The following is a 27,145-nucleotide window of genomic DNA, read 5'->3' on the forward strand; positions in this document are numbered from 1 at the left end:
AAATTACAATGGCTGGAGTGGGACTGTTTATTCCCAATACATGGAAGCTCTCATTATGGCATTCCCTCTGGAAAGTGGAAATAAAATGAAATAAGGTTGAAATACCACCAGCGTATTTTATTTCAGTTAAGTAAGCAACCAAAAATTGGCCAGTGGGGACCTTCAAGGGCAAGAGAGGAGGCAGCAGGGTCCAGCGACAGGCATTTTGCCAGGTTTGGAGTAGGTAAAGGATCCTTGAGTAGACTCTTGGAATGATTGTGTTTCCCTGTGTGACTGCTCTGTGTGCTGCTCACATGGAACTGAGCCTTGTCCACCCAGCCAGCCAGGCCAGGGGTTTCACTTGACAGAACTCGGTCTGAATTCTGGTGTTACCAATGACTAGCAAGTTACTCACGTTGCCCAAGCTTCAGTTTCTCCATCTGTGGAATGGGAATAAAGGTGGCTCCTATATTATAAAGTGCTTATGATAATTACACGAAATAATGCATCTATAAAGCATTGGAACATTAGGTGCTTAAATGACATAAGTCCGTTCCCCTTCCTTTGCTTTTCCACTTGGGCAACCCAGAGATGCTCGCTCTCAGTTCAGCCCTGCTGTGCACTTCCTATCATCTAATGTCAATAGTAGTAGAGATGGGAGAAAGGAGAAATCAGGATACAGAAAGACAATGAAAAACGGTGGCTTTTCTTTTTTACAACCCCACTCTGACTTTGCAGTGGAGATATTTTGATGTAGCCAGTATTCCAAAATAGAAGAGGTATTCAGATACTGGACAGCCTAAGGTGAGAGGTATCTACTAACACATGATGGCAATGATGTGAAAATATAGCTACACATGCATTTCTCTGATGTGAAGTTACAGCTGCACAGTCATATGTTTAAAATTTTTTTCTTTTTAATGTTTATTTATTTTTGAAGGAGAGACAGAGCAAGAGCAGAGGAGGGGCAGAGAGAGAGGGAGACACAGAACCTGAAGCATGCTCCTGGCTCTGAGTTGTCAGCACAGAGCTTGATGCAGGGCTCGAACCCACGAACTGTGAGATCGTGACCTGAACCAAAGCTGGACACTTAGCCAACTGAGCCACCCAGGCACCCCTCGTTCATACATTTTAGAATTAGAAGGGAACAAGGAAAATCGAAACCATTGTTTTAGGATGGTAGAAATCAATTGTTGCGATGTTATCTCAATATTATTGTGCCTGTGGAGAGGGATCCTCTTTTCCTGACATACTTAAATCTCCTTACCGTCTTTTCAAAAGAACAGCAGGAGAACAGGGTGCTGGGGTAAAGGGAGTTGCACAGTGGGAATAACATGCCCCCATCTCATCTGTCCTTCTGCCCAGCCTTCCATTAACCATCATGATCTACCAGAGGCTGGAGAGTTTCCTATCTGTGGTGCTTCAATGCCCTTGCATCATTAATATCATCATCTCTACCCTTCTTCTAGGACTGGATCTTATGAGGGAGGTATGGAAGAAGTTGTGCATGCTTAGCTGTCAATCCGAACCTTTGAGAGGCAGCAGGGGACAAAGGCAGCAATCACTGTGTAATATTCTGGACTTTTTTGGCAGGTGAATACTGCTATGCATGAGGCAAAACTTATGGAAGAATGTGACGAGTTGGTAGAGATCATCCAGCAGAGGAAGCAAATGATTGCTGTCAAAATCAAAGAGACCAAGGTAATGCACAGCCGCTTCAGTGAGGCCAAGGCAGAGTTGACTTTACAAATGTCAGAGTTTCCTCCTGATGATTCCAGGGTGAACATGGATTGCCAAAATAAGAAGAAAGGAGGTGGTAGGGAGGGATGCAAAGAAGAAGCAATGTTTGACCTCGTGCGATGAATCCAGTAAAAATGATGGCAGTTCTGGGGTGTTGGAAATGTTCTATATCTTGGCCAGGTTGGTGGTTACATGGGTGTTTGTATATACAAAAAAAAATCATTGAGTTTTACACTTCAGAGGTGGGTGCTTTACTGAATGTGTTATAAGTCAACCTGAAAAGAAAAAAGAAAAAAAGTAATGGTGGAAATGAGGGTCAGAATTATGGAAGGACCAGGCATGCTAATATAAGGACTTTGGGCTTAATCTAAAAGGTGTTGGGAAACCATTTTAGTTTCTTAGGAAGGGAGAAGACTGATCAATATGGCAGAGGTATGCAGAATAGATCAGAACAGGATGATACTGAAGTCAGAGAAGCAAGTTAAGAGGCTTATGGAGTGTTTCTTTTTTAACTTCTTAATGTTTATTTATTTTTGAGACACAGTGTGAGTGGGGGAGGGGCAGAGAGAGAGGGAGACACAGAATCCGAAGCAGGCTCCTGGCTCTGAGCTGTCAGTGCAGAGCCTGACATGGGGCTTGAACTCATAGACCATGAGATCATGACCTGAGCTGCAGTCAGATGCTTAACCAACTAGCCACCCAGGCACCCCATGGAATGGTTTTTGGTATGAGTTGATGAAGACCTAAACCAGGGAAGCACCAGCACAAATGGAAAGGAAGAACATAACAGGCACTAGTAGAAAGGAAATGATGAGTATCATTAACTGATTAGCTACAAAGATGAAGGGGAAAGAGAAGACGTTCTGGTTTTTAGCTTGGGAATTGAAGAAGCACGGTCAAGGTCAGGTGTGAGCCTCCATGCATCTCTATGGTTTTAGGATTATTGGTCTGCCGGTCAGTGTAGTGATTATAATAAGTTCATGTTGTGTATACAATGTGAGGAGTTATGAGAGTCTGGAGTGATAATCAGTACTTTGTGCCATGCTTGATGGTTGGGTCCAGCTAACACAGGAGTTGAAATTTCTGTGACCCCAGGCCTGTGAACACACAGGTATGCATACAGATACATAGAGAAATATATACACAGAAATGTAGATACTCATAAAGAACAAAGAGTTACTTTTTATTAAACTCGTATGTGAAAAGCTATTGACAATAAAATGTAAACAGTGGTGATCTCTGGGTGCTGGGGTTTCTTTTTATACTTTTATTATTTTCAAAATATTCTATGGTGAGCATGCATTGCTTTTATAATCAGAAAAATTAATGTTACCAATAAAAAGGTGGAGGCCGATGATCTACAGTATATGACTGGGTGTATATGCAATGTGGGTAAGTGGGCTGGAGGTGGGAGGAGGGGCTGGCAAGACAGACGTAGAGGGTAGGGTGAGCAGGTGAGTGGTAAGTACAGGGACCTTGGGACATCAATAGGCCTTATTTTTAGAATCACTGCAGCAAATCTCCTTCGTGTTGTTTTATAGCTTTTAATTAAGCCCTGGATATTTAATCTCATTTTTCTTTGGCTCATTCCTTGAAGGTAATGAAGCTGAGAAAGTTGGCACAGCAGGTTGCTAATTGCCGCCAGTGTCTTGAACGGTCAACAGTCCTCATCAACCAAGCTGAACATATCCTGAAAGAAAATGACCAGGCACGGTTTCTCCAGTCTGCAAAAAATATCGCTGAGAGGTGAGTTCCTTCTCTTTTTACGTGCCTGCTCTTATGAACAGGGGGCAGCTTGAAGTCCCTTAATTCCGTTCAGGCATGTATGTATGTAGCAGCCACCACCAGATAGGTACGAAGCCTCAGTGGTTCATTGCCCTGTGGATTTCTGGCACCCTTTTCTCTGTGTAGCTCATCTGTTCCTCTAGTGTCCAGCCAGTCATGGCCCCTAGCTGTGCCCTAGCTCTTCGTGGCCCACTCCGTGCTAGAGCTTTCTATGTTGATGTTAGCGTAGGGCCAGAGAAATATTTGGCCACAGAGATAGGTGTGTGCTCTTCCTAAATCTTTGTGTGGTTCTCATTGCTTTCATTTAGTTATCCATCACACAGATCCTTTAGAGCAGTAATTCTTAGGCTTTTATTTTAATCAATGGCTCCTTCGACAGAGTGATGAATGTCATGAGCCCTCTACCTGAGGAAAAAAATGCATAGTAGATATATACACACAGAAACTCGCATACAATTTCAGAAAACTCATGAATCCTTAGCAGGCCATCTATACACCATTTGCAAAGAATCTGAAGATGAAAGTGAAACATTGCTCAGTACAATCACCAAGGCTTCGAAGGGCTGCAGGGGCTCATTAGGCAAATCTGACTTCCTTCTATCTCTCTCTCTCACTGCCTGGAGACTTTGGCTCTGGGTTCACAGTATTCCTTTCTGTTGCTTCTGCCATCGTTCTGGGTGCCATTGGCGGCATCCACATCTAATGCCAGCTGACATTGGCAGCTGACCACATCTAATACTCTAGCCATCTAATCTCCTGGCTCCTTGCCATCCCATCCTCCAGTGACCCTCACCTCTGCTCCCCTTCATCCACCTACTTCCATGGCTCACATGCTGAACCTCACCATGACTCAGAATAAACTAAAACATCCCACCTTCTAACTACAACCTCTGTACTTACGGTTGTTTGTTTTTCTTCCAGTACATCCGTTCTTCAACTTCATTGGAACCTCTAAGGCCTGACTCCTATCTACCAGCTACCTATTGTCTTCACTTCTTTCTTTGGCCTATTTAGGGTCTATGATTTCTCATTTCAGCTATTCACTCTCTTTTCTGTGTACCCAGTTCCCTTGCCCCACTGTCTTTTTATCCCACCAACCTGGTAAGACCCCCAACCATGAAGCAGCCCAGCTCTTCTCACCTTTTCCATGCCTATGTTTGAGTTGCAGAACCCTGGGGGAGAAAACTCAATAATCAAAGAGGTTGGTACTGCTACATCGCAAATTTATGGCTTCTAATCTCCCCTGGGCCCTCGGTACTGACCTGAAATCCTTCTGTGTTGCTTTGGTCAGCTTTCTTTCTGCTTTGTCTCCATAATGGCCATTTCAAATTTTCTGGGTTCAACTCAAAGTTCTGACCCTGCCACCTTCCTGCTCATGCTCAGCAGATGACTTTACATCCTATTTTTATAGAGAGAGTGGTAGGTAAGAAATGACAAATTCCTCAGCTTCTCAAGCCAAGCTGGGGGGCATACCTACATCCACATCCATGAGTTCCCCCTCCCTTTTGATTATAATAGAAGACATGTGCTTTGTGCCACATGCTTCCTTTTTACCATAGTTTCAATTTCTACCTTTCTCTAGTTGACTTCACATGGACTTTTAAAAATCCACTCATGTCTCTCCTATCTAAAACATTCCTCTACCTCCTACCTACTCTAGCCATTGCCTTATCTCTTTCTTTCCCTCATGACAAACTCCTTTTTTAATGTTTATTTTTGAGAGAGAGAGAGAGAGAGAGAGAGAGAGAGAGAGAGAGAGAGACAGAGACATCAGGTACACAAGACAGGGAGGGGCAGAGAGAGGGAAGGACAGAGGATATGAAGTGGGCTCTGCATTGATATCAATGAGCCTGATGTGGGGCTCAAACTCACAAACTGTGATATCATGACCTGAGCCAAGGTTGGACACTCAACCGACTGAGCCACCCAGGTGCCCCCTTTATGGCAAAATTCTTGAAGGTCTTTCCATTTCCTCACCTCTGATTTATGCTTCTTAAACATTTATTTATGTACTTATTTACTTTTTAATGTTTATTTTTAGGAGAGAGAGAGTGTGTGTGATCAGGGAAGGGGAAGATAGACAGGGAGACACAGAATCCAAAGCAGGCTCCAGGCTCTGAGCTGTCAGCAACAGAGCCCAACGCAGGGCTCAAACCCACGAGCTGCGAGATCATGACCTGAGCCAAAGTTGGACGCTTAACCAACTGAGCCATCCAGGCATCCCTCTTCTTAAACATTTAAAAGTTATTTATATTCAAGTAATACTTGCACATAGTTAAAAAGTCAAATATTACTAACATTCATATTGCAAAAAAATAACAATCTTCTCCTCACTCCCAATTTCTGCTCTCCAATAATAATATTGAACATTTACTTTGTGTTGGGCATTATTCTAAGGCCTTATAAGTATTAACTCATCTAATCCTTATAAAAACCTCATGAGATAAACACTATTATTATGCCCATTTTAGAAGTGAGAGAATGAGGCTCAGAGAGGTTATATGACTTGCCTAAAATCACCCAGCTAGTAAGGGATAGAGGCAGGATTCAAACCCAGGAAGTCTACACTTTTCCAACAAAGCCAAGCAATTTCAACTCTATTAGGTATTTCTTTTTTTTTTTTTTAATTTTTTTTTCAACGTTTATTTATTTTTCGGACAGAGAGAGACAGAGCATGAACGGGGGAGGGGAAGAGAGAGAGAGGGAGACACAGAATCAGAAACAGGCTCCAGGCTCCGAGCCATCAGCCCAGAGCCTGACGCGGGGCTCGAACTCACGGACCGTGAGATCGTGACCTGGCTGAAGTCGGACGCTTAACCGACTGTGCCACCCAGGCACCCCTCTATTAGGTATTTCTTTTTTTTTAAGTTTATTTATTTTGAGAGAAAGAGAGAGAGAGCAAGCAGGGGAGGAGCAGAGAGTGAGGGAGAAAGAGAATCCCAAGCAGCCTTGGTGCTGCTAGCTCAGAGCTCGATGTGGGGCTCTATCTCATGAACCATGAGATCAAGACGTGAGCCAAAATGAAGAGTCAGATGCTTAACCAACTGAGCCACCTAGGCGCCCTTCCATTAGGTATTTCTGTTGGCATTACCTTTACATTTCTAAATAGCATCGTTATATTGCTATTTTCTTCAAATTTAGACATTAACAATTGACTTCTACAAATCTGGAAATTTTTCAGCCATCATTTCTTCAAGTATTTTTTTTATGCTGCCTTCTTCTCTTATGCAGATTCCAATTACATGTATATTAGGCTGCTTGAAGTAGTTATCAGCTCACTGATGTGTTGTTCATATTTTAGCCATTTTTTTCCTCTGTGTATTTCATTTATTTCTAATGATATGTCTTGGAATTCACTAACCTTTTCTTCTATAATGCCTAATCTGCCATTTATCTCTCTAGTGTATTTTTCATCTCAGATATTATTGTTTTCATCTGCAGAAGTTCGGTTTGGGTCTTTGTTTATCATCCATAACTCTACTTAACATATTTAGCCTTTCCTCTAGCTTTTGAACATATGGAACAACACTAATTCAAAAAGATATATGTACCCCTATGTTTATTGCATTATTTACAATAGCCAAGCTATAAAAGCAACATGACTGTCCATTGATAGATGAACGGATGAAGATGTGGTACACACACACACACACACACGATGGAATATTACACAGCCATAGAAAGGATGAGATCTTGCCATTTGTGACAACATGGATGGACCTCGAGGGTTTAATGCTAAGTGAAATAATTCAGACTGAGAAAGACAAATACCATGTGATTTCACTCATATATGGAATCTAAAAAAAAAACAAAACAAATGAATAAACAAAAAGCAGAATGAAACCTATAAATATGGAGAACAAACTGATGGTTGCCAAGGGAAAGTGGGTGGGAGACGGACAAAATGAGTGAGGGGGAATAGGAGATACAGGCTTCCAGTTATGGAATGAATAAGTCATGAGAATAAAAGGCACAGTATAGGGCATATAAGTCAAAGATATTGTAATAGGGTTGAATGGTGACAGATGGTAGCAACACTTGTGGTGAGCACAGCATAACGTATAGACTTGTCAAATCACTATGTTGTATACCTCAGACTAATGTAATGTTTTGTGTCAGCTGTACTCAAAATCATTAAATCAAAATCATTAAAATCAAAACATGGACAAAACATGGAATACAGTTATCATAACTGTTACAATATCTAGTTCTAACATCTGTGTCAGTTCTAGGTCAGTTTCAATTGATTGCTTTGTCTCCTCATTATGGGTTGTATTTTCTTCCTTCTTTTCCTATCTGATAATTTTTGACTGGATGTCAGACATTATGAATTTTATTAGGTGCCATATATTATACTTCTATAAATATTCTTTTTTAATTTTTAAAAATCTTTTAATGTTTATTTTTGAGAGAGACAGAGACAGAGAGTGAGCAGGGGAGGGGCAGAGACAGGGAGACACAGAATCTGAAGCAGGCTCCAGGCTCTGAAATGTCAGCACAGAGCCCAATGCGGGGCTCAAACCTACGAACTGTGAGATCATGACCTGAGCTGAAGTTGGATGCTTTACCGACCAAGCCACCCAGGCGCCCCTCTATAAATGTTCTTAAGCTTTGTTCTAGGACACAGTTAAGTCACTTGAAAATAGCTTGATCCCTTGGGTCTTGCTTTTAAGATTTGTTCATTGGAATCAGAGCAGTGTTTAGTCTAAGGGGAATTTTTCCACACTAGTGAGGCAAGATGTTTCTGAGTACTCTGACGAGTGCACCATGCATCATGAGATTTTCCAGCCTGGCTATTGGGAACAGACACCATTCCTGGCCTGTTGTAAGCACCAAGGATTGTTCCCTTTCATCTTTTTTTTTTTTTTTTTGGTGCTGTTTCCTTGGCCTTGGGCAGTTTCCTCATGTGCATGTGTCAATTAGTATTTAGTTGAATACTTAAAGGGGAACCTTCAGAAGGTCTCCAGAATTCTCTCTGTGCAGCATTCTCCTCTCTGGTACTCTGCCCTGTAAACTCCAGCTCACTTAGTCTCCCGAACTCTCTGTGTTCTTTTATTAAAAATTTTTTAACGTTTATTTTCAAGAGAGAGAGACAGAGAAAGAGAGAGACAGAGAGACACACACAGAATCCAAAGCAGGCTGTAGGCTCTGAGCTGTCAGCAGAGAGCCCAACACGGGGCTTGAACCAGTGAACCATGAGATCATGACCTAAGCCAAAGTTGGACACTTAACCGGCAGAGCCACACAGGCACCCCTCAGTGTTCTTAACTAGGGATTCCGTTAAGCTCTTCTGGATTTCCCCTTCATGTACCATTTTACCCTTTTAATATTGTTGGAACAATTTTTTTTCCCATAGTTTTCTAAGAAAGAGTACATGGGATGTAAATTTTTGAGACCTTTTTGTTTCAAAAATATTTAAAATTTATTATCACATTTTATAGGCTGGAAATAAGTTTCCCTTATAATTTTGAAGCCATAGCTCTGTTGTATCCTAATTTCCAGTGTTGGGTTGAGAAGTTCACTGCTATTTTGATTCCTGACCTTTAAATATGATTTATATTTTAAAATATGAAGCTTTTAAGGTCTTATCTTTAACCCAGTTTTTCTGAAATTTCTCCAGGATATGCCTTGGTGTTGGTCTTTTATCCATCACTTTTGTTGGACATGAAATACTCTTTCCAATCTGAAGACTAGTGACTTTTCATTCTGGGAGATTTTCTTATATTATTCACTAATAATTTCCTCCCATTTATTTTCTCTCTTCTCTGTTTCTGGGACTCTAATTAGTCAGGTGTTGGACACTCTAGATTTTCTGCTTTAAAATATTTTCTATTTTTAAAAAAATGTTAATTTATTTATTTGAGAGAGAGAGCTAGAGAGAGAGCGAGAGAGAGAGCGAGAGAGAGCGCACATGCATAAGTTGGGGAGGGGCAGAGAGAGTGGGAGACACAGAATTTGAAGCAGGCTCCAGGCTCCAAGCTATCAGCACAGAGCCTGATGTGGGGCTTGAATGCATAAACTGTGAGATCTTGACCTGAGCCAAAGTCAGACACTTAACCGACTGTGCCACCCAGGTGCCCCTTTTCTTTACTATTTTTTACAACATTGTCTTCTTGTTCTATTATCTAAGATGTTTCCTTAATTTTTCATCCAATTCTTCTATTAAAATTTTAACTTCAGGGGCGCCTGGGTGGCTCAGTCAGTTAAGCATCTGACTTTGGCTCAGGTCATGATCTTGAGGTTGCTGTTTGAGCCCCACGTCGGGCTCTGTGTAGACAGCTCAGAGCCTGGAGCTTGGTTTGGATTCTGTGTCTCTGTCTCTGCCCCTCCCCTGCTCATGCTTTGTTTCTCTCTCTGTCTCTCTTTCTCCCAAAAATAAACATAAAAAAATAAAATTTTAATTTCAGCCTTCCTATTTTCATTTATAAGTGCTCTTTCTTGATCTTGTTTCCTTTTCTTTTCTTTTCTTTTCTTTTCTTTCTTTCTTTCTTTCTTTCTTTCTTTCTTTCTTTCTTTCTTTTCATTCTGTCCTTGCTTTGTGTTGCAAGCTTCTTGTTTATCTTCCTGGAGATATGAGTGAACATTTAAAAAGCTTCTTCTAAATTCTGCATTGTTTTGGTTTCCTCCAAGTGCCTTTTCTCTATTAGTTTGTTTCACTTTCTGACTTTCCCTAAATGTATGATAATCTTTTGCCTTCCTGTTTGAATTTAAGCACTAGAAGATGACTAGAAGATCCGAGGGGATGGGAACAGTCTGTTGCTTGGTGAATTTCACTGTAGAATAATAAGGTGGCATGCCAGATTTTGACTGAGGGGACCCAAGTGTTAGGTCTGTAGGTGTTTTGTCTTCAGTGGGTCAGTTTTCCCTGGAAGGAATCCACCAATCTCCTGCTTCTGGTGGGAGATGAGGGAGGGGTCTAACTAAGCCTGGCTGCTATCATTCTAGGAGCCAAGCAGGGAAAGGTTGCTAGGGGTTTTAAGACTGCTTTTAGTACAGCAGAAAGTAAACTTCACATTTCCTGCCAGGATAAGGAAGGAGTAGTCTCTGATTCAGTGGATCCAGGGTCTAGCTGCTCTTCATACAAACTTCCAACTGTCTGTGGCACAACATCAGCTTGCTGTTGTTGGCTTCCTGACCCAGCTTTCTCTGGTCTGTTGTTGGGTACCACTCATCCATCCCTTTCTAGCTTCCCAACGTTTGTTGACAGTCTTTTACTTGCTGGCATGTCTTTTTCCATTCTCATTGTTTTTGTGGGTTTATGACATTTTATTCTTTGACTGTAATCTCAGTGGTATTTCATGAGAGCCGAGATGAACATAAATTTAAACCACTGTATTTAATCATCCTTGCTCACCCTTCAATTCTCCAAAATATCTTCTGCCATTACCACACTATTGTAAGTGTTCTTTTCCAGGTCACCAAATGAATACCTTGCTGCTAAATATAATAGACATTCCTTTGTCTTCCCATACTGTTTCATCTTACTTAATCACGCAGTAGCACTTGTCCCTACTGACGATTTTTACTTAAATTTCTCTGCCCTTAGCTTCCATAAACACTCCTGGTTTCCTCCCTACCTATGCGGTTTCTTTTGCCTTTGTGAGCAGATCTCCTTTGACCTATTCCTTTAATGCTAGTGTTCTTTATGATTCTTGTTTTAGGCCATTCTCTTCTCTCTTGAGAATTATCTGCCCAGCCTAAATATCTTCATCGATGGTTTCTCATAGGGTCTGAAATTCTTCCTCACCAATAATAATTGTAATATATTAAGGACCAAGATTTCAGTTAAAGTCAAATTTTAGCTAGGAGAGTATTCCTTCTCCCTTACAAATGACACTTATTATATTGTCCTTAATGGAGGTCAGAGCCTTGAGAGACAGGTAACGTTGTTTTGCTTAAAGTATTAGACATAGAAACACAAACAGACACACACTTACATATACCCCAATGCCATTTTTACTCACCCTTCCAGCCACTGTTAATATTTGGGAGTATAGTATCCCAATATTTATATTTAATATGTATTTCACAAACATAAGGTCATGTTGTATATACTTCATTATACCCTACATTTGAAACTTAACAATATATCATGAACTTGTCCCTGTCATTGGATTTATTTATTTATTTATTCATTTATTCATTTATTTTGAGAGAGCATGCAAGTGAGGGAAAGGGCAGAGAGAGAGGGAGAGAGAGAATCCCAAGCAGGCTCTGCACCATCAGCGTGAAGCCTGATGCCAGGCTCAAACTCACAAACTGTGAGATCGTGACCTGAGCCGAAGTCAGACGCTCAACTGAGGCAGCCAGGTGTCCCCTTGTCATTGGATAGTATCATATAACCTGATTTTCAGTGACCTCATAGTATCTCATCTTTTGATGTGTAGTAACACATTACTTAGTTCAGTCCCCATGGTTAGACAATTAGGTTACATATAGTGTATTGCGTGCCCTTAAACAGTTGCATCTTTGCATATACCTCAATTATTTCCTTAGTAAAAACTTTATGAAGTAAAACTGTGGTGTCAGAGAATATTTGCGTTTTAAACTATTTGGGTATTTAATGCTAAATTGATCTTCAAAATTTGTTGTCAATTTCAGTCCTGGTAAAATATGGAGGCATTACCTAATATAGGCATAAAAAGCTCCTATATTGTCATTAGTTATAATCTTAAATGCTATCTCATTTTATCTTACATTTATTTGATTCCTCAGGTAGTTGGGCTTTTAAATATATTTGTTGGCTACTTATTTTCATGTTGTATGAATTGATTTTCTGTCTTATTTGTCTACACTCTTGTCACTACTTTCCTTTCTGATCACCTTAAAATCTGCTCTGCCTCCAATTTTGACCCCTTCCAGTCCATTACTGCAGCCAGAGTACTCTACTTGAAATATAAATTTGAGCATCACTCTGCCTAAAAAGGCTTCAGTGGCCCACATTGCTCTCCGGGTAAAGTGTAAAGTTTGTAACATGACCTACAAGGCTCTGCGTGACTTTGCTAATTCTCCAGCCTTCGGGCAAGAGAGAACACACACACATCCATGTAGTCTTTGCTTACCTAACTCCTACTCATCGTGTAGGTCATTGCTTACCATAAACTTCCTCTGGGGAGAGTTCCCTTAGTGCCCAAGTCCTTGTCAGGTGGATCTTGTGTATGTTACACTCCCTTTGTAGCAGCACTTCTATTGTCTATTTAATGTCTTTCTCCTCTATGAACTGTGAACTTTGTGAAGGCAAGGACCACAGCTGTGTATCTCCAGTGCCTAGCACAGTGCCTGGAACATTAGTTGTGCTCAGTAAGTATTGCATGGATGGATGGATGGATGGATGGATGGATGGATGGAAGAAAGAAGATTGGGGAGGTCAGGAATAAATTTCATGAGCCAATTTTCTACCTTAACTCTTGCCCTAAAGAGGTTGTTTTCTTCTTACTCATCAAATCCTGGAAGAATAGCCTAAAGAGTGAGACTTTAAGATTATACTGGGTTAGCCTTTCATTTGTTTATGCTGGCCTGCAGTTTATTCCTAAAACATCTATTTCACAAACAACCAAGAGCTATTGTTGGCAGAAGTATAGCAAGGTACACGTGCATGAGGATATATATATTTGTTTAACTCCTCAACCCCTTACAACTAATTCATCATAAAAGTTTCCCCTCTGGTCTTTTTACATCCAGTGCCTCTTCCCTTCATTCTACCTGCGTATTGTTGCCAAGTTCATGTTTCTTTCCATTGTGTCATTTGCATGCTCAAGAATCTTCATTGGCTCCAATTCAGAAGGTCTGTCACAGAGCCTCAACATGTATGTTTTGGTCAAAACTCCCCCAAGATAATTATGATGTGTAGTCATGGTTAAGAATTGCTGAAGCACATAAAAATTTACCTTAATTTAAAAAAAATGGTCTAAATTGGTTCAGGGTATAAAGTTTAGAATCCGATGAACATGGATTAAGTTATATTTCTTTTTTTCTGACTTTTCCTGGTTGTGTGACCTTGGGCAAGTTACTTAACCTTTCTATGTGTCCTTTTCATGTACAAAATGGAAATAACATTTACTACACAGGATTATAGTAAGAAGTAAATTAATCAATGTATGTAAAGTACATGCATGATCTCTTCTACCTACTAAATGCTCAATAAATGTTAGAAGCTGTGTTGCTATTAATCATTCCACTATTCACTCAACAATTATTGATTTGCTATGTGTCCAATACTCTGTTATGAACTGTGGAAGATATAAGAGGTACAAAATACCTGCTCTTGAGATGCATCAAACTAGCTGGGGAGTTAAAGCTAGCATAGCATTATATAATAATAATAAATAATAATAAAATTAAACATAAATGTTATAAAAGATCAAATAATGTACAGTATTTAAGTGAAGGCTGTAATTCAGCCCCAGCATGCTGGCTTATTGATTAGCATAAAAAAATAAAAAAAATAGAGGGGGTGGCAAAAAAAATCTCTCAAACTGCTCTTACCAAGCCTTCAGAGGTCTAGTTTTGATGCTGCCTGCCTGATGGAAAATGATGCAGAGGAGGAAAAATCCTGTATTTACTTCTCAAAATTAAGACAGGATGGGGGAGTGCATTTGAGGGGTGAACATATGTGAATAAATATGGTATAACCCTTAATTGGTTCCTGATGATTAAAATGTAAATGGTTTCCACTGGAAAAGCATAGATATGATATTTTTCACTTAATGAATCAAGCCCTACAAGTCCTTTATTTTCTTCTTGTTGAACCAGAAATCAAACATTGGATAAAGGTTGCACACCTATTTTGATGTATATTGATGTACTTTTCTCTTTTCCAGGGTCGCTATGGCAACAGCATCTTCTCAAGTTCTGATTCCAGACATCAATTTTAACGATGCCTTTGAAAACTTTGCTTTAGATTTTTCCAGAGAAAAGAAACTGCTGGAGGGGCTAGATTATTTAACAGGTGTGAAAATACTGTGGTTTCCTTCCTGTTTAAATGCTTTTCTTTTGGTGTTCTCTTACTTTAAGATAATCGGAAAAGAGCAATATTTATAATTAAAATGCTTTTATAAACTTTAAGACAATTCATGTATCTTTTTAGATAGAATAAACTTTAGTTCACGTAACAGAAAAGGAGATGATGTGTGAAATATTTCTGGGGGCACATGGGTATACCATTATACTTAGAAGTAAAGAAAAAGCAAGACGTTGCTGATGGATTTCTCCTTACGAGCCTATCAGTAATATATTGTTGCTTGTTACTGAGGGAGTTAGAACTCAGGTGGCAATTATGGAATATTAAAGAATCTCCTGCATAGCGATAGGTACCATTCAAATTTTTTTAAATTTTTTTTCAACGTTTATTTATTTTTTGGGACAGAGAGAGACAGAGCATGAATGGGGGAGGGGCAGAGAGAGAGGGAGACACAGAATCAGAAACAGGCTCCAGGCTCTGAGCCATCAGCCCAGAGCCCGATGCGGGGCTCGAACTCACAGACCGCGAGATCGTGACCTGGCTGAAGTCAGACGCTTAACCGACTGCGCCACCCAGGCGCCCCTCAAATGGTTTTAAGGAAATTTAGAAACTAGCAGATTAGGAAGAAAAATGTAAGAAATATCTGGCTTGCACACAATTCTAGGAAATGAGGGGTGCATCCAGCCTATGAAAAATGCTGGATACCTTCAGGATTAATGAATGACCATTTCATGAGAAAAATATACACATACAATAGGCTTGCATTTGTCATTATTTTGGCTAATATATTAAAGTAACTGTCATTTACTGAACATCTCCTTTATGCCAGACACTGTATATTAATTTTATATTATAAATATGTACAACCAATCTATGAGGTAATTATCATCCCTTATTTTACAGATGAAGCAACTCATATTAATTTGCACTTGGCTATACTGCCAACAGTCTATAATAAAACTTATTTGAAAATAAAAAGCAATAGGCCAAAGGTCATGCAGTAAGAAAACCATTTGACCACTTTGCTCTAATATCTACATATGTGTTGGTACAGGCAGAGTAGACATCCGGGCAATCAGTTCAATACCTTAGGCTTATATCTTTGCCTAAAATGTCTCTGTCACTGAAGCAGAAGCGGTTTGGGGAAATTTGAAGTCTTAGCACTTGGCTTCAGGTTGTTCAGGATATGCTATCTAAAGCTTCTTATTAAGACAGCCTCCTCTCTATGAGGTGTAGAGTTGGGCAGCGAGGGTAACAATTGTTAAACTTGCAGAATGGAGAGTGTGCTTTCCTTTACCTTCTTTTCCACCTTTCCTTACAGCCCCAAACCCACCATCTATCCGAGAGGAACTCTGTACTGCCTCCCATGACACCATTACAGTCCACTGGATCTCGGATGATGAGTTCAGCATCAGCTCCTATGAGCTTCAGTACACCATATTCACTGGCCAGGCTAACTTCATCAGTAAGTCATGGTGTAGTTGGGGCCTGTGGCCAGAGATAAGGAAATGTAAGGAAGCAGTAAGCTGCTCAAGATTGGCCGGGGCGCCACGAGGCAAGTGTTTGTAAGACATGTTAGGTTGTTTAGCACAGTGTTTCGTAGACAGTGCAAACTCCCCCAGTGCATTACAAAGACCTTATTGATGGGTGACAAGCAAGTTGTGTATTTCCTTGCTGGGCAGTCACTGGGGCCACTCCCATTTGTTTATGTAATCCTTAAGCCTTTCCTCAGTTACTTCATGTCACTCCACTCTCCCCAGTCAGAACACAGCTCAGAATTCATTCCTGGGTAGCTAAGCCACCATCATTGCTGATCCTCTGTGTGTGAACATCTCTCTCCTTGACTCTTCTTCCACTTCATTATCATGGTAAAATATGCTATGTTCAAAGACTACTACTTCCTTTAACGCACCTATTTGTATCGGCGACTATAGCGACAAGCCTCCTGCCTCTGTCACTGTACCCCTTGTCCCTTTCCTCCAAGAATTATACCAAATACAAAAATGTGTCAGCAGGCCACAAGATGAAAGATGGTCAAAAAGCAGTCATTGGGCTCCCATTCTATGGTTTCTCCTCCTGATGAATTGGAGCAAGACATGGCAGAGTAGAAACCTGACGCATCGATTGCCAAACTGAAGGGGGCCAGCTGCAAGTTCCCCTCCATGTGCTGGGGAGAACTGGAAAGCAGAATTAAAACTGAATTCCAGGCTGGAACAGATTCCCACCCTAAGGTTGCATCCACACAGCTGCAAATTAGTATTTTCTTTGACCTCTGTGCTTGTGCTTCTGTGTCTGACTTCACAGGGAGAGGAGTTTTTCCAATGAAACCCTCCCAATAGGCTTCCCTTTTTGGTTGTGTGACAATTCTGGGCCACATGCTGGGGTGGGGAGATGAGAACACATTGGGGGTCAAATTTCTAAAAACACTTGCCTCGTGCAGCTCCAACCTAAGCCACTTGGCCTGGGTAGCTGTATTCCTAGGTATTTTTTCCAGGTGGTGGAGTCACAAACTCTAAGGCCTCCCTGACATGCTTTTCTGCACTTGTCTCTACTGCTCTGGAATGGCTTACAGCCAGCAACTGTGCTCCTCCTTCCTGAGATGGGGAGAGCGGTGGTCTCCTGGGAGTTGAGAAATAAGTCCAAGAAGTGACAAAGATCCAAAGGCTGTCCTCCTTATTTTCAAAGATATATCGTCCTCCATGAAGAAGAGCTTAATGGACAATTCTTAATAACAATAGGATCATAGCACCTTAGAATTGGAAGGAAACTTAGATGTCATTTAAGCTAATCTTCAATTTTGCCAGTCACCCAGTAGATGATTGTCCTGTCTCTACTCGAACATTTCCAGTGATGAGTAGCTCACTTCTAACAAAATAACTCATTCAGTTGTTGTGCAGCTATGAATAATTGTCAGTGCGTCCCTAGAAAAGGCCCAACTCTCCCTCCTAGTAACTAATGACAATGATAATGTGTACGTGCATTATGCTTTGTCATTTACAAACACTCCCACTTAGTCTTCATGAGTTCTTCCTTAACCATATGAAAGAGTTGATATTAATTCTGTTTTATAGATGAAGAAGCTGAGGTTCAAGATAAATGAGTTGCCCAAGGTCACAGAGCTACAAACTGATGGAGTCAAGATTTGAACCTGAGCCTGTCAGACTTTAATCTTAATGTTTTCTTGAATTAAATCCACAGCTACCAATTTGTCCTAGTCTTGCCCCTTTATGCCTCACTAGTAAACCTAATCCATCTCTCACATGACAGTTCTTCAGATCATTTTACGTAGCTCTCATATATGTCCCTTCTAAATTTTCTCTTTTCCAGACTTAAATATCCTCAGGTCTTTGAATCGCTCCTCATGTGACCTGGTTTCAGACCCTTTACCATCACGGTATCCTTTTTAGGAATACACCCATGTTTGTCAGAGTGTTTTATACAACATGCTGTCAAAAAAGTGAAAACAGTACTCCAGAAGTGGTCTGACCACCATGGAGGTTAGCTGGATTATTTGTCTTATACATTAGCTGATGACCCCTGCCCCAAACCTTTTTATTCCAGTAGTCACATTGCCTGTGTTGACTCCTGAGCATGTAGTCAGCTGAAATCCCTAGGTATTTCAAAATCTTGTTCCTATACAGTTGATTGTCTAAACTGAAATACAACACCTTGAGTACATCCCTATTACATTTTGTCTGGTTAGCTGTGACTCCACATTCAAACCTGCCAAAATTCTTTTAAATCCAGTTTCTGCCTTCCCAGCCTGCCTTCTATGTCTTCTTCCAATCATAAACAGAAAAATGGGATAGGGTAGGGACAAGTGCAGAGCCCTGAGCAAAATTTTGTCTGGCAATGGGCAGATAAGATGAAACAATTTTACTGGGAATACATATTCAGGAAGATTCAAGGTCTCAGTCCTACCTGTTGGTCTGGCCTGCCCCTGTTCTGCTGCTGTTGATTGAACTTGGACTCTGAGAGATGCTTTTCCCTTGAGGTTTTTCCACATTTTCTCTTTTCTTAGACCACTTTATTTACATGTAGTCAACATACAAAAAAGTTGTCCATCAACAGATCAATGGATAAAGAAAATGTGGTATATCCATACAATAAAATATAATTCAGCCTTTAAAAAGAAGGAGATTCTGCCATGTGTGAGAACATGCGTGAACCCGGAGGGCATTTTGCTAAGTGAAATAAGCCAGACACAGAAGGACAAATACTACATGATACCATTTATATGAGGAATCTTAAAATAGTCCAACTCCACATTTTCTTTAACCAGAAATGTCTTCCTTGTTGGTTAGTATTTTGTCTGGAGAAATAGTCCCCTTATTTTTTTTCAGCTTTCTCCCTTCATTTCTAATTATCTCCCCACCTCATCTAAGATTTGGGATGGTCACAAGCCAATGATGTTTCAGATGATGCTGTTAGCTGAATTCAAACAGATGTTTAGCTGACTGTATTCCCCATTACTGTATATCTTTTCTCTTTTTCAGTTTCGTGATTTGCATTATGAAAGCACTGGCTATACTCTGTCTGGCCAGGCAGTCTGTAACAAACTGCCACAAAGATAAAACTTCTATTTCCTCTCCTTTTCATTTACATGAAAATGTTCTCCACTACACATTTACACTTGGCTTCATGGATTTCCATATTGTGGTCTTTCCCTTTGGAACAAGGTGTATATTTCCATTACCATAATTCAGTCATAAACCCCATCTCACCAAGTCTCGGTGATACCCAGAGAATCCTATATTTACCTTTTTAAAATGTAGAACTGGTTTTGAAATTACAGAAAAGTTGTAAGAATAGCACAAAGAATGCCTGTAAACTCTTTACCCAGATTCATCCACTTGTCAACATCCACTTTTCAACATGTTATTTCATTTCCTTTATCATTTGCTAACATTCCCTATCTCTCTCTATATATTTCTGAACCATTTGAGAGTAAATTGCATACATCATGACCTTTTACTCCTAAATTCTTCTGTGTAGGTTTTGTAAGAATAAGGAAACTCTTACCTAACCACAGTATAGTTATCAACTTTAAGAGATTTGATACAGTACTTTTCTTGATCCACTATTCATATTCCAATTTTGACAGTTGACCCAATAGTATCCTTTATAATGTGAAGGACCCAATATTGTCCTTTAGAGTCAAGGATCAGGTATTGCATTTAATGTCATATCTGTAGCCTCCTTTATTTTTTTTAATTTTATTAAAATTTTTTTAAAGTTTATTTTTGAGAGAGAGAGAGACAGAGCATGATTTGGGGAGGGGCAGAGAGAGAGGGAGACACAGGATCCGAAGCAGGCTCCAGGCTCTGAGCTGTCAGCACGGAGCCCAATGCAGGATTCTAACTCATGAACCATGAGACCATGACCTGAGCCGAAGTCAGACATTTAACTGACTGAGCCGCCCAGGCTCCCCTAAATTTTATTTTTAAGTAAACTGTACACCCAACGTGGGGCTCAAACTCACAACCCTGAGACTTAGTCACGCACTCCACCATTTGAGCCAGCCAGGCACCCCTCTGTAGCCTCCTTTAATCTGGAACACTTAGTTTGTCAGTCTTTCTTTGTCTTTAATGACATTGACAGATTTTTTAAATGTCCTTTTATTTCTTTATTATACTATCCCTTATTTTGGGTTTCTCTGAAGTTTCCTCATGATTTATATTCAGACTATGAATTCATTGCTGGAATACCACATGGGACGGGTGTCCTCCTTAGGACATCACATCTCGAGGCACATCATGTCCACTCGCCCTTCATTGGTGATGCTAATTTTGTTCAGCGAGTCAAAGGTGTTGCCTGATTTCTTCATCCTGTAGTTACTGCTTTTCCTTTTGCAACTAATGAGCAATCTGTGTGGTGATAACTTTGAAACAAGGAAACTGTCTTGCTTCCTCATCAAACCCATCTCACCCCCACTCCTGTTTTAGCACCAATCAAAACTCCTTGCCTGGTCCAGTCTTTGCTCTGATGATTACAAAATTATAATTTTCCAAAGGAGGATCCCCTCCCACTTTTACAAGTTGACCTTCTACATTCTACTGTAAGCCAAAGCCCCACCCTCTGTCTATTTATCTACTTATCAGTATGGCCTCATGAATTCTCTTTTCAATGGTTTATAATTCTTCACTGCCCTTGCTTATTTGGATGCTCAGGTTGTCCAGGTTTAGCCAGTAAGACTTTGAAGCTTACTCCTGAGTTCTTATATTCTGCCATAATTTTCTTGAATACTTCTTTACTTTCTAGCATAACAAAAGATTCTAAGGTCGTATTCACCTTATCCTGCCCCAGCCTTGAAATCAGCCATTTCTCTAAGGAAACTTGGTTCCTTTTAATTGGAGAATGTTATTATAGAATAAGATCTGGATACTAGAAATACACACATATGCCCATGCACATATGCATGTGCACACACATAATGTACATACGCATGTACTTAACATATGTGCACATATGGATGCCCATATACACACACATATATAGAAATCATGAGTTCATACCAATGCCTCCAATTCCAGTCCATGTCCACACATTCTTTGTTGCCTTCCCCCATTTGATATTTTTACATTCCTACTTCCACAATGAGAACCTTGGCTCCCAACAACATCAACACATGTACTCATTTGCTTAATCCCATAATAGATCTAACAGTTCCAGAAGTGCTTTGTCCACGCCACTACAAAAACAAACAATAGTTCAGGATTTGTTTTCAGTTCTCCTCCTGCCCCCATCCTTTTGGTGTGGTTGTTTTTCATTTGAAATGCATTTGGGTTCATTTGCTTCAGTTTGCCTTCAGTTTTGGTCCCTGCTCTTCCCATTCATATTGATTTAATTTTAATTTTCTGAATTTGTGAAACAGCAGTGTGTTTCCAAAAGGGAAACCGATACAAGAAAAAAGTGTATTCAAAGGATTGTCATTCTTGGGTCACCTGGGTGGCTCAGTCGGTTGAGCATCTGACTTTGGCTCAGGGCATGATCTCACAGTCTCATGTTTCGTGAGTTCAAACCCTGTGTCGGGCTCTGTGCTGACAGCTCGGAGCCTGAAGCCTGCTTTGAGTTCTGTGTCTCCCTCTCTTTCTGCCCCTCCCCTGCTTGCATTCTGTCTGTCTGTCTCTCTCTCTCAAAAATAAACATTAAAAAAAAAAAAGAAGTGTCATTTTCACCCCTATCTTTTTAATCCCCTGCCCTCCCCCATCCCTTGTAGCTAACCAACTACAATATTTTCTGGGTTTTCCTTCCTATTGTTATTGGTGTTTTGTAAACAAGCAGATATATGTATGCTCCCTTATTTGCCCTTCTTCCTTGGAAAAAAAAGTGTTGTACTATACATGCATGCTCTTTTGCAATTTGGTTTTTTCAGTTAACAGTAAACCCTGGAAATCACTCCATATCAATTAACAGAGTTCTTCTTCATTCTTTTTTTTAAGCTTATTTAATTAATTAATTAATTTATTCATTTAGATCAGGGGAGGGGCAGAGAGAGAGAGGGAGAGAAAGAATCCCAAGCAGGCTCCACGCTGTCATCATGGAGCCTGATGTGAGGCTCGATCTTACAAACCGTGAGATCATGACATGAGCTGAAATTAAGAGTCGGATGCTTAACTGACTGAGCTACCCAGGCACCCCACTCTTCAGTCTTTTTTCATAGCTACATAGTACTTAATTGTGGCATTTGTTTTTTGTTTTGTATTGTTAGAAGTATATCTGGAAGACGATTTATTTCCCTTTTTGTATTAAAGTCTAGTGTGCAGTTTATGATTCATATTGTGAATTGGTACATAGCTAACCAGGCCCTCAAACATTATTCCTGGCCCTTATCCTTATTGTCTTTTCCTGAGCATAACTGAGCGTCTTCACCAGTTATTCTTTTTCTAACATATGTGTTTTCCCTCCTTCATGCTTCTTTTTCTAGTTTTATTTTAGACTTTTTCAACCATCCACCAAATTAATTATAAAACCCTCATGATCAGATCTCTTTCAAACCACTCATGATTACTTTTCATTTTCAACCTCACTAAATCCTTCACTAAGGCTGCATAGAAGTGACTACATTCGCTGTTCATTTTCCTTGCCCATTCCTGTCCATGCTTTGTTAGAATTGTGGTTAAAAAGCAATAAACTGATTGAAAGACAGGTAACAGAAGAGAGAAGCCTGGATAATTCACAAACCAGAACGTCAACCCCTCTTCTACTAACAGTTAGCCAAATACATGTTTTTAATTATGTGCATTTTTCTTGGTTTAAGTCAATGTTTATGGTCTAAAGAGTTTCGAAAGCAGAAACCTAGATCTCTGAGCTTGGGAGGGAAGAAGGTTCCAGGCAACAATGTATTCCTGGACCACCCAACTTCGAATGAATATTGGAACCAGGAAGGAGCAAAAGATGGGTAGTGCCAAGTGGGGAGATGGCAATTTTGCTTTGGTTATCATGCCATCTCCTTGGCTTCCCTATGATACCTCAGAGTCCAGTTAGATTGGGAAGTGAGGGTGAGGATGGGGAGGGTGAGATGAGCCATAAGCCCTGAAAGCTTCACTACCTTGCAGAGACCAAGGAACATTGCTGTCTACCCCATGAGTTGTGACGTAGCGGAGAGAACACTGGCCTAGGGTTAAAGAAACCAGGGTTACACTCTCAGCACCATCACCATCTTTCTGTGGCCTTGGGCAAGTCACCTTCTCTCAATCTTAGCTTCCCTTTGTAAAAGGACAGAAACATGGCATGTAGGTGTCCTTTTGGCTCTGAGATTCCATGTTCCTGCACTGTGCACAGGACTGCTCCACCCATATGAGGCTAGACTCAGCTCTCAGGGGATTGGACCTTTGGCGTAAAGATCCAGAGACTCCATAAAAGTGGTGATTCGGTGATTTTTTTTTTTTTTTGTATAGTGGCCTTTCCTATATTATTGCGCAGAAAATTGAAGCAACCTAAACTTCACTAGTGGTGACATTCAATTGCCTGGCATAAGCCTAGCTCCATGGGAGAAACAAAACAGAAGATATTTATCTCACTGTGTATCCTGGGACTCAAAAGAAAACAAAGTGAAATTAACCTTTCTTTGGTGGTGCGGTGGGTGGGGGAGGCTTTTGATGAATTTTCAGTGTGCTTCTCATCCTATCTCTACTACCTGCTGGTTAATGTCCTTGTCTTTCCCCACCTTACAGGCCTGTATAATTCAGTGGATAGCTGGATGATTGTGCCCAACATTAAACAGAACCACTACACAGTGCATGGACTTCAGAGTGGGACGCGCTATATCTTCATTGTTAAAGCCATAAACCAAGCAGGCAGCCGGAACAGTGAACCTACCCGACTAAAAACAAATAGTATGTTATGGTGTTCCCAAAAGGAGAGATCCGTTTTCCCCTCCATGCCAGGGAGTACATTTAGCCTGAGCAGGTACCCACAGCAGTGCCAGAGAGCAGAGGCACTGGGTAGAGGGGAGTTTACCATTTTAGTTGATGCTTTGGGCACGGGCTCCGTTGGTGCCCCTGGGGGATATGTGAGTACAAAGATATACACAAAGTATATGTAGTAATAGCTGGTGTTTGAGGAGGATGTTAGTCAAGGCTTTTTCTCTGCACCCCATCCCATGCATGGGGAACAGTTGTGTCAAACGGTACTAATTTGCGATGATCTGGTAGAACCCTTCTACAGAGAAGCCATACCTCTTAGGAATGCTTCTGGATGCAGGTGACTGAAAATCCAACTAACTTAGCTTAACACATAGTATTTTTTTTCTCTTTCTCACAGCAAGAAGTTGGAACGTAGGCAGTTCAGGACTAGTGCGGCAGCTCGTTCTGTGATGTCATGAAAGATCCAAACTCCTTCTCCCTTTGTGTACTGGCTTATTGTCACATGATCACAGTATGGCCATTTCAGCCTCCAGATGTCTTATTTCCTTTTAAGAGAGGAAGAGGGGGAAGGGGTTGGTACACATGATGGCTATCCCTTTTACTGGGAAAACGGGCACATTGCAGAAGTGTCCCCAAGCTTGTCTGACTTCTGTTTCCCTCTGCTTCCACCTTGTTAGCCACCCCTAGCAGCAAGAGAGGCTAGGAGCTTGAATATTTAGCTTTTTTGGCCTCTATAGTGAAAGTGGGTCACAGAGAAAAAGTAGGGAATGGGTATTGTGTTCGCCAGCAGTGTCAGCCGCAGACCCATGTTGTATAATACAGCTCTTGCCATATCCAGCAGTTGGCTCCTAGTAACTTGTTTTGTCATATGGTTATAAGGAATCCTCTGTCGCGAGTGATCCTACATGACAAAGGTTTTCTCTGATTGTTGATGATGATGCAACAGTCACTCTGACAAAGTTACCTAATCATATGTTATTTACATCCCAATTGTAAGAGGGTAAAAAGATTGTCATTACTGAGTTGTTTTTGTTTTTTTGTTCTGCCAGCAACCACCTCATCAGTTCCCCTCACTTTGCCTCACCTCAAATGCTCCTTCCCCTAAAACCCACTCAAATCCCAAATCACCCACTGAAATAAAGCAGAGTAAAAAACACATTTGAGAACATGAGACCCTTTTAATTTGATAACATATGAAGTGGGGGGCAGCTTATTCTTATTTTATTGAAAAGGGTGGCTTCAGGCCTACTTCCTTAGTATAATCCAAATAGCACCAACTTGCACTGGCCCACAAATGAGCATGATATCAAGAATCTCCTTGGTAGTGATAGCCCTGAAGGACGAAGATGGAATTCTTAAGTATTTTCTTATGCATTTTTTTCTACTTTTTTCAGGCCAACCCTTTAAACTAGATCCCAAAATGACTCACAAGAAGTTGAAGATCTCCAATGATGGGTTGCAGATGGAGAAGGATGAAAGCTCTCTGAAGAAGAGCCATACCCCAGAGAGGTTTAGTGGCACAGGGTGCTATGGGGCAGCAGGAAATATATTCATTGACAGTGGCTGCCACTACTGGGAGGTGGTCATGGGTTCCTCAACATGGTGAGTGGATCCCACTTACAGTTTTTTTCTTCTCCTTTCTCCTGCTGTCAGGTTCCTAGGAGATTCAGTTCCATAGCACAAACGTAGTACCAGTATGTCAAGGTTAAAAGGGATGTGATGAAAACCACTCCTAGAAAAATTGGCCAGCTTTAAACAAAAAAATCTTGGGAAATATACTGGGATCACAGCTGGAAATTACTACAGCATTCTAATTGCTGACTTTGTAAAGCTCTAGTGCTATCAACATTATGGATCTAAATGTAAACTGTTTAGTAAATGAAGAAGTTAAGGATACCTGCTTCTATGGGATATTCTTGTATATCCCATATGGTATCTAGCATAACTCAGATCATTTTAAAAAAATTTTTTTTAGTGTTTATTTATTTTTGAGAGAGAGAGAGACAGAGCATGAGCAGGGGAGGAGCAGAGAGAGAGGGAGACACAGAATCCAAAGCAGGGTCCAGGCTCTGAGCTGCCAGCACAGAGCCCGATGCGGGGCTCGAACCCACAAACTGTGAGATCATGACCTGAGCCGAAGTCGGACGCTTAACCGACTGAGCCACCCAGGCTCCCCTAACTCAGATCAAATAATGAATGTTTATTTCTTTCTCCTTTCCACTGTCTCACAGGTATGCAATTGGCATTGCCTACAAATCTGCTCCCAAGAATGAATGGATTGGCAAGAATGCCTCCTCATGGGTCTTCTCTCGGTGCAATAGTAACTTCGTAGTGAGACATAACAACAAAGAAATGCTGGTGGATGTGCCCCCACAGTTGAAGCGTCTGGGTGTCCTTCTGGATTATGACAACAACATGCTGTCTTTCTATGACCCAGCTAACTCTCTCCATCTTCATACTTTTGATGTGACCTTCATTCTTCCAGTTTGTCCAACATTTACAATCTGGAACAAATCCCTAATGATCCTGTCTGGCTTGCCTGCCCCAGATTTTATTGATTACCCTGAGCGGCAGGAATGCAACTGTAGGCCTCAAGAATCCCCTTATGTTTCTGGGATGAAAGCTTGCCATTAAGTTTCAAGAGAGCATAGAATTCACTGGGTCTACAGTTCAGCAGTTCTTCCCCTCCTAAATCTCAGTTAGTGTCCAATATACAAGATAAAAAATAAAGTTCATCTGAAGCATCCAAAATAACTAGGTATTATAGATTTAATTTTTGTGCACTAAAGCTTGTATCTGAATTAATGTGTTGAGTTTCTCTGAGCAAATTTTCCAAGTAGTCTGGGGTCAAGCCATTGGAGGAGAAATCTGGAGAATACTTCTCATCACTGGAGAATTCAAATTTCCTGATGATTTAGGAGTGTAAATGATACTGGAAGGAATTAGGATAATTCTAAGTAAATAATGTAGAAAGATGCTCTGAACGAGGGGCTAGCCAGCAGGAAAGGCGTGTGTGGGATATCAGCCTCTCTAGTACTGGTCAATTTGGCCAAGTAGAATTTTGAAGGATCGGATGATCGCACATTATATGTAGTTTTTGATAAAAACCTACCATCAAGGATTTATTGTAAAGTAAAAACACAAATGTGTATATATAATATACATAAAATGAATAAATATGTATTATATATTCATTTTATAATTATATATACATAATAATTTTTTTATTTGCTCGTTTGAGTGAGAAATATACTGGAAGGGAAAAGAAATTATATCGTCCATTTTTGTCCCCAAAGGGAACATCGAAATCAGG

The 27,145-nt window shown here is 40.5% G+C and overlaps 1 protein-coding gene across 9 annotated transcripts in view; it reads left to right on the forward strand.

Moving 5' to 3' along the window:
- The window catches only part of MID2 (midline 2), a 146,794-nt gene extending 120,211 nt beyond the window's left edge, over positions 1-26,583 (forward strand). For 8 of the 9 annotated variants that reach the window (XM_047844287.1, XM_047844288.1, XM_047844297.1 and 5 more), the window contains 7 exons: positions 1,573-1,680; positions 3,317-3,465; positions 14,325-14,452; positions 15,786-16,019; positions 23,641-23,802; positions 25,227-25,434; positions 26,064-26,583. In XM_047844287.1, the coding sequence (XP_047700243.1) occupies positions 1,573-1,680; positions 3,317-3,465; positions 14,325-14,452; positions 15,786-16,019; positions 23,641-23,802; positions 25,227-25,434; positions 26,064-26,466 (1,392 nt within the window). In that variant the 3' untranslated portion in view covers positions 26,467-26,583. The remainder of the gene's footprint in view (positions 1-1,572; positions 1,681-3,316; positions 3,466-14,324; positions 14,453-15,785; positions 16,020-23,640; positions 23,803-25,226; positions 25,435-26,063) is intronic. The other variant, XM_047844292.1, reaches the window with a different exon arrangement.
- The last annotated feature ends 562 nt before the right edge of the window (positions 26,584-27,145 follow it).

The sequence above is a fragment of the Prionailurus viverrinus genome, chromosome X (assembly GCF_022837055.1).
Source record: "Prionailurus viverrinus isolate Anna chromosome X, UM_Priviv_1.0, whole genome shotgun sequence".
In the NCBI taxonomy this organism is placed as follows: Eukaryota; Metazoa; Chordata; class Mammalia; order Carnivora; family Felidae; genus Prionailurus; species Prionailurus viverrinus.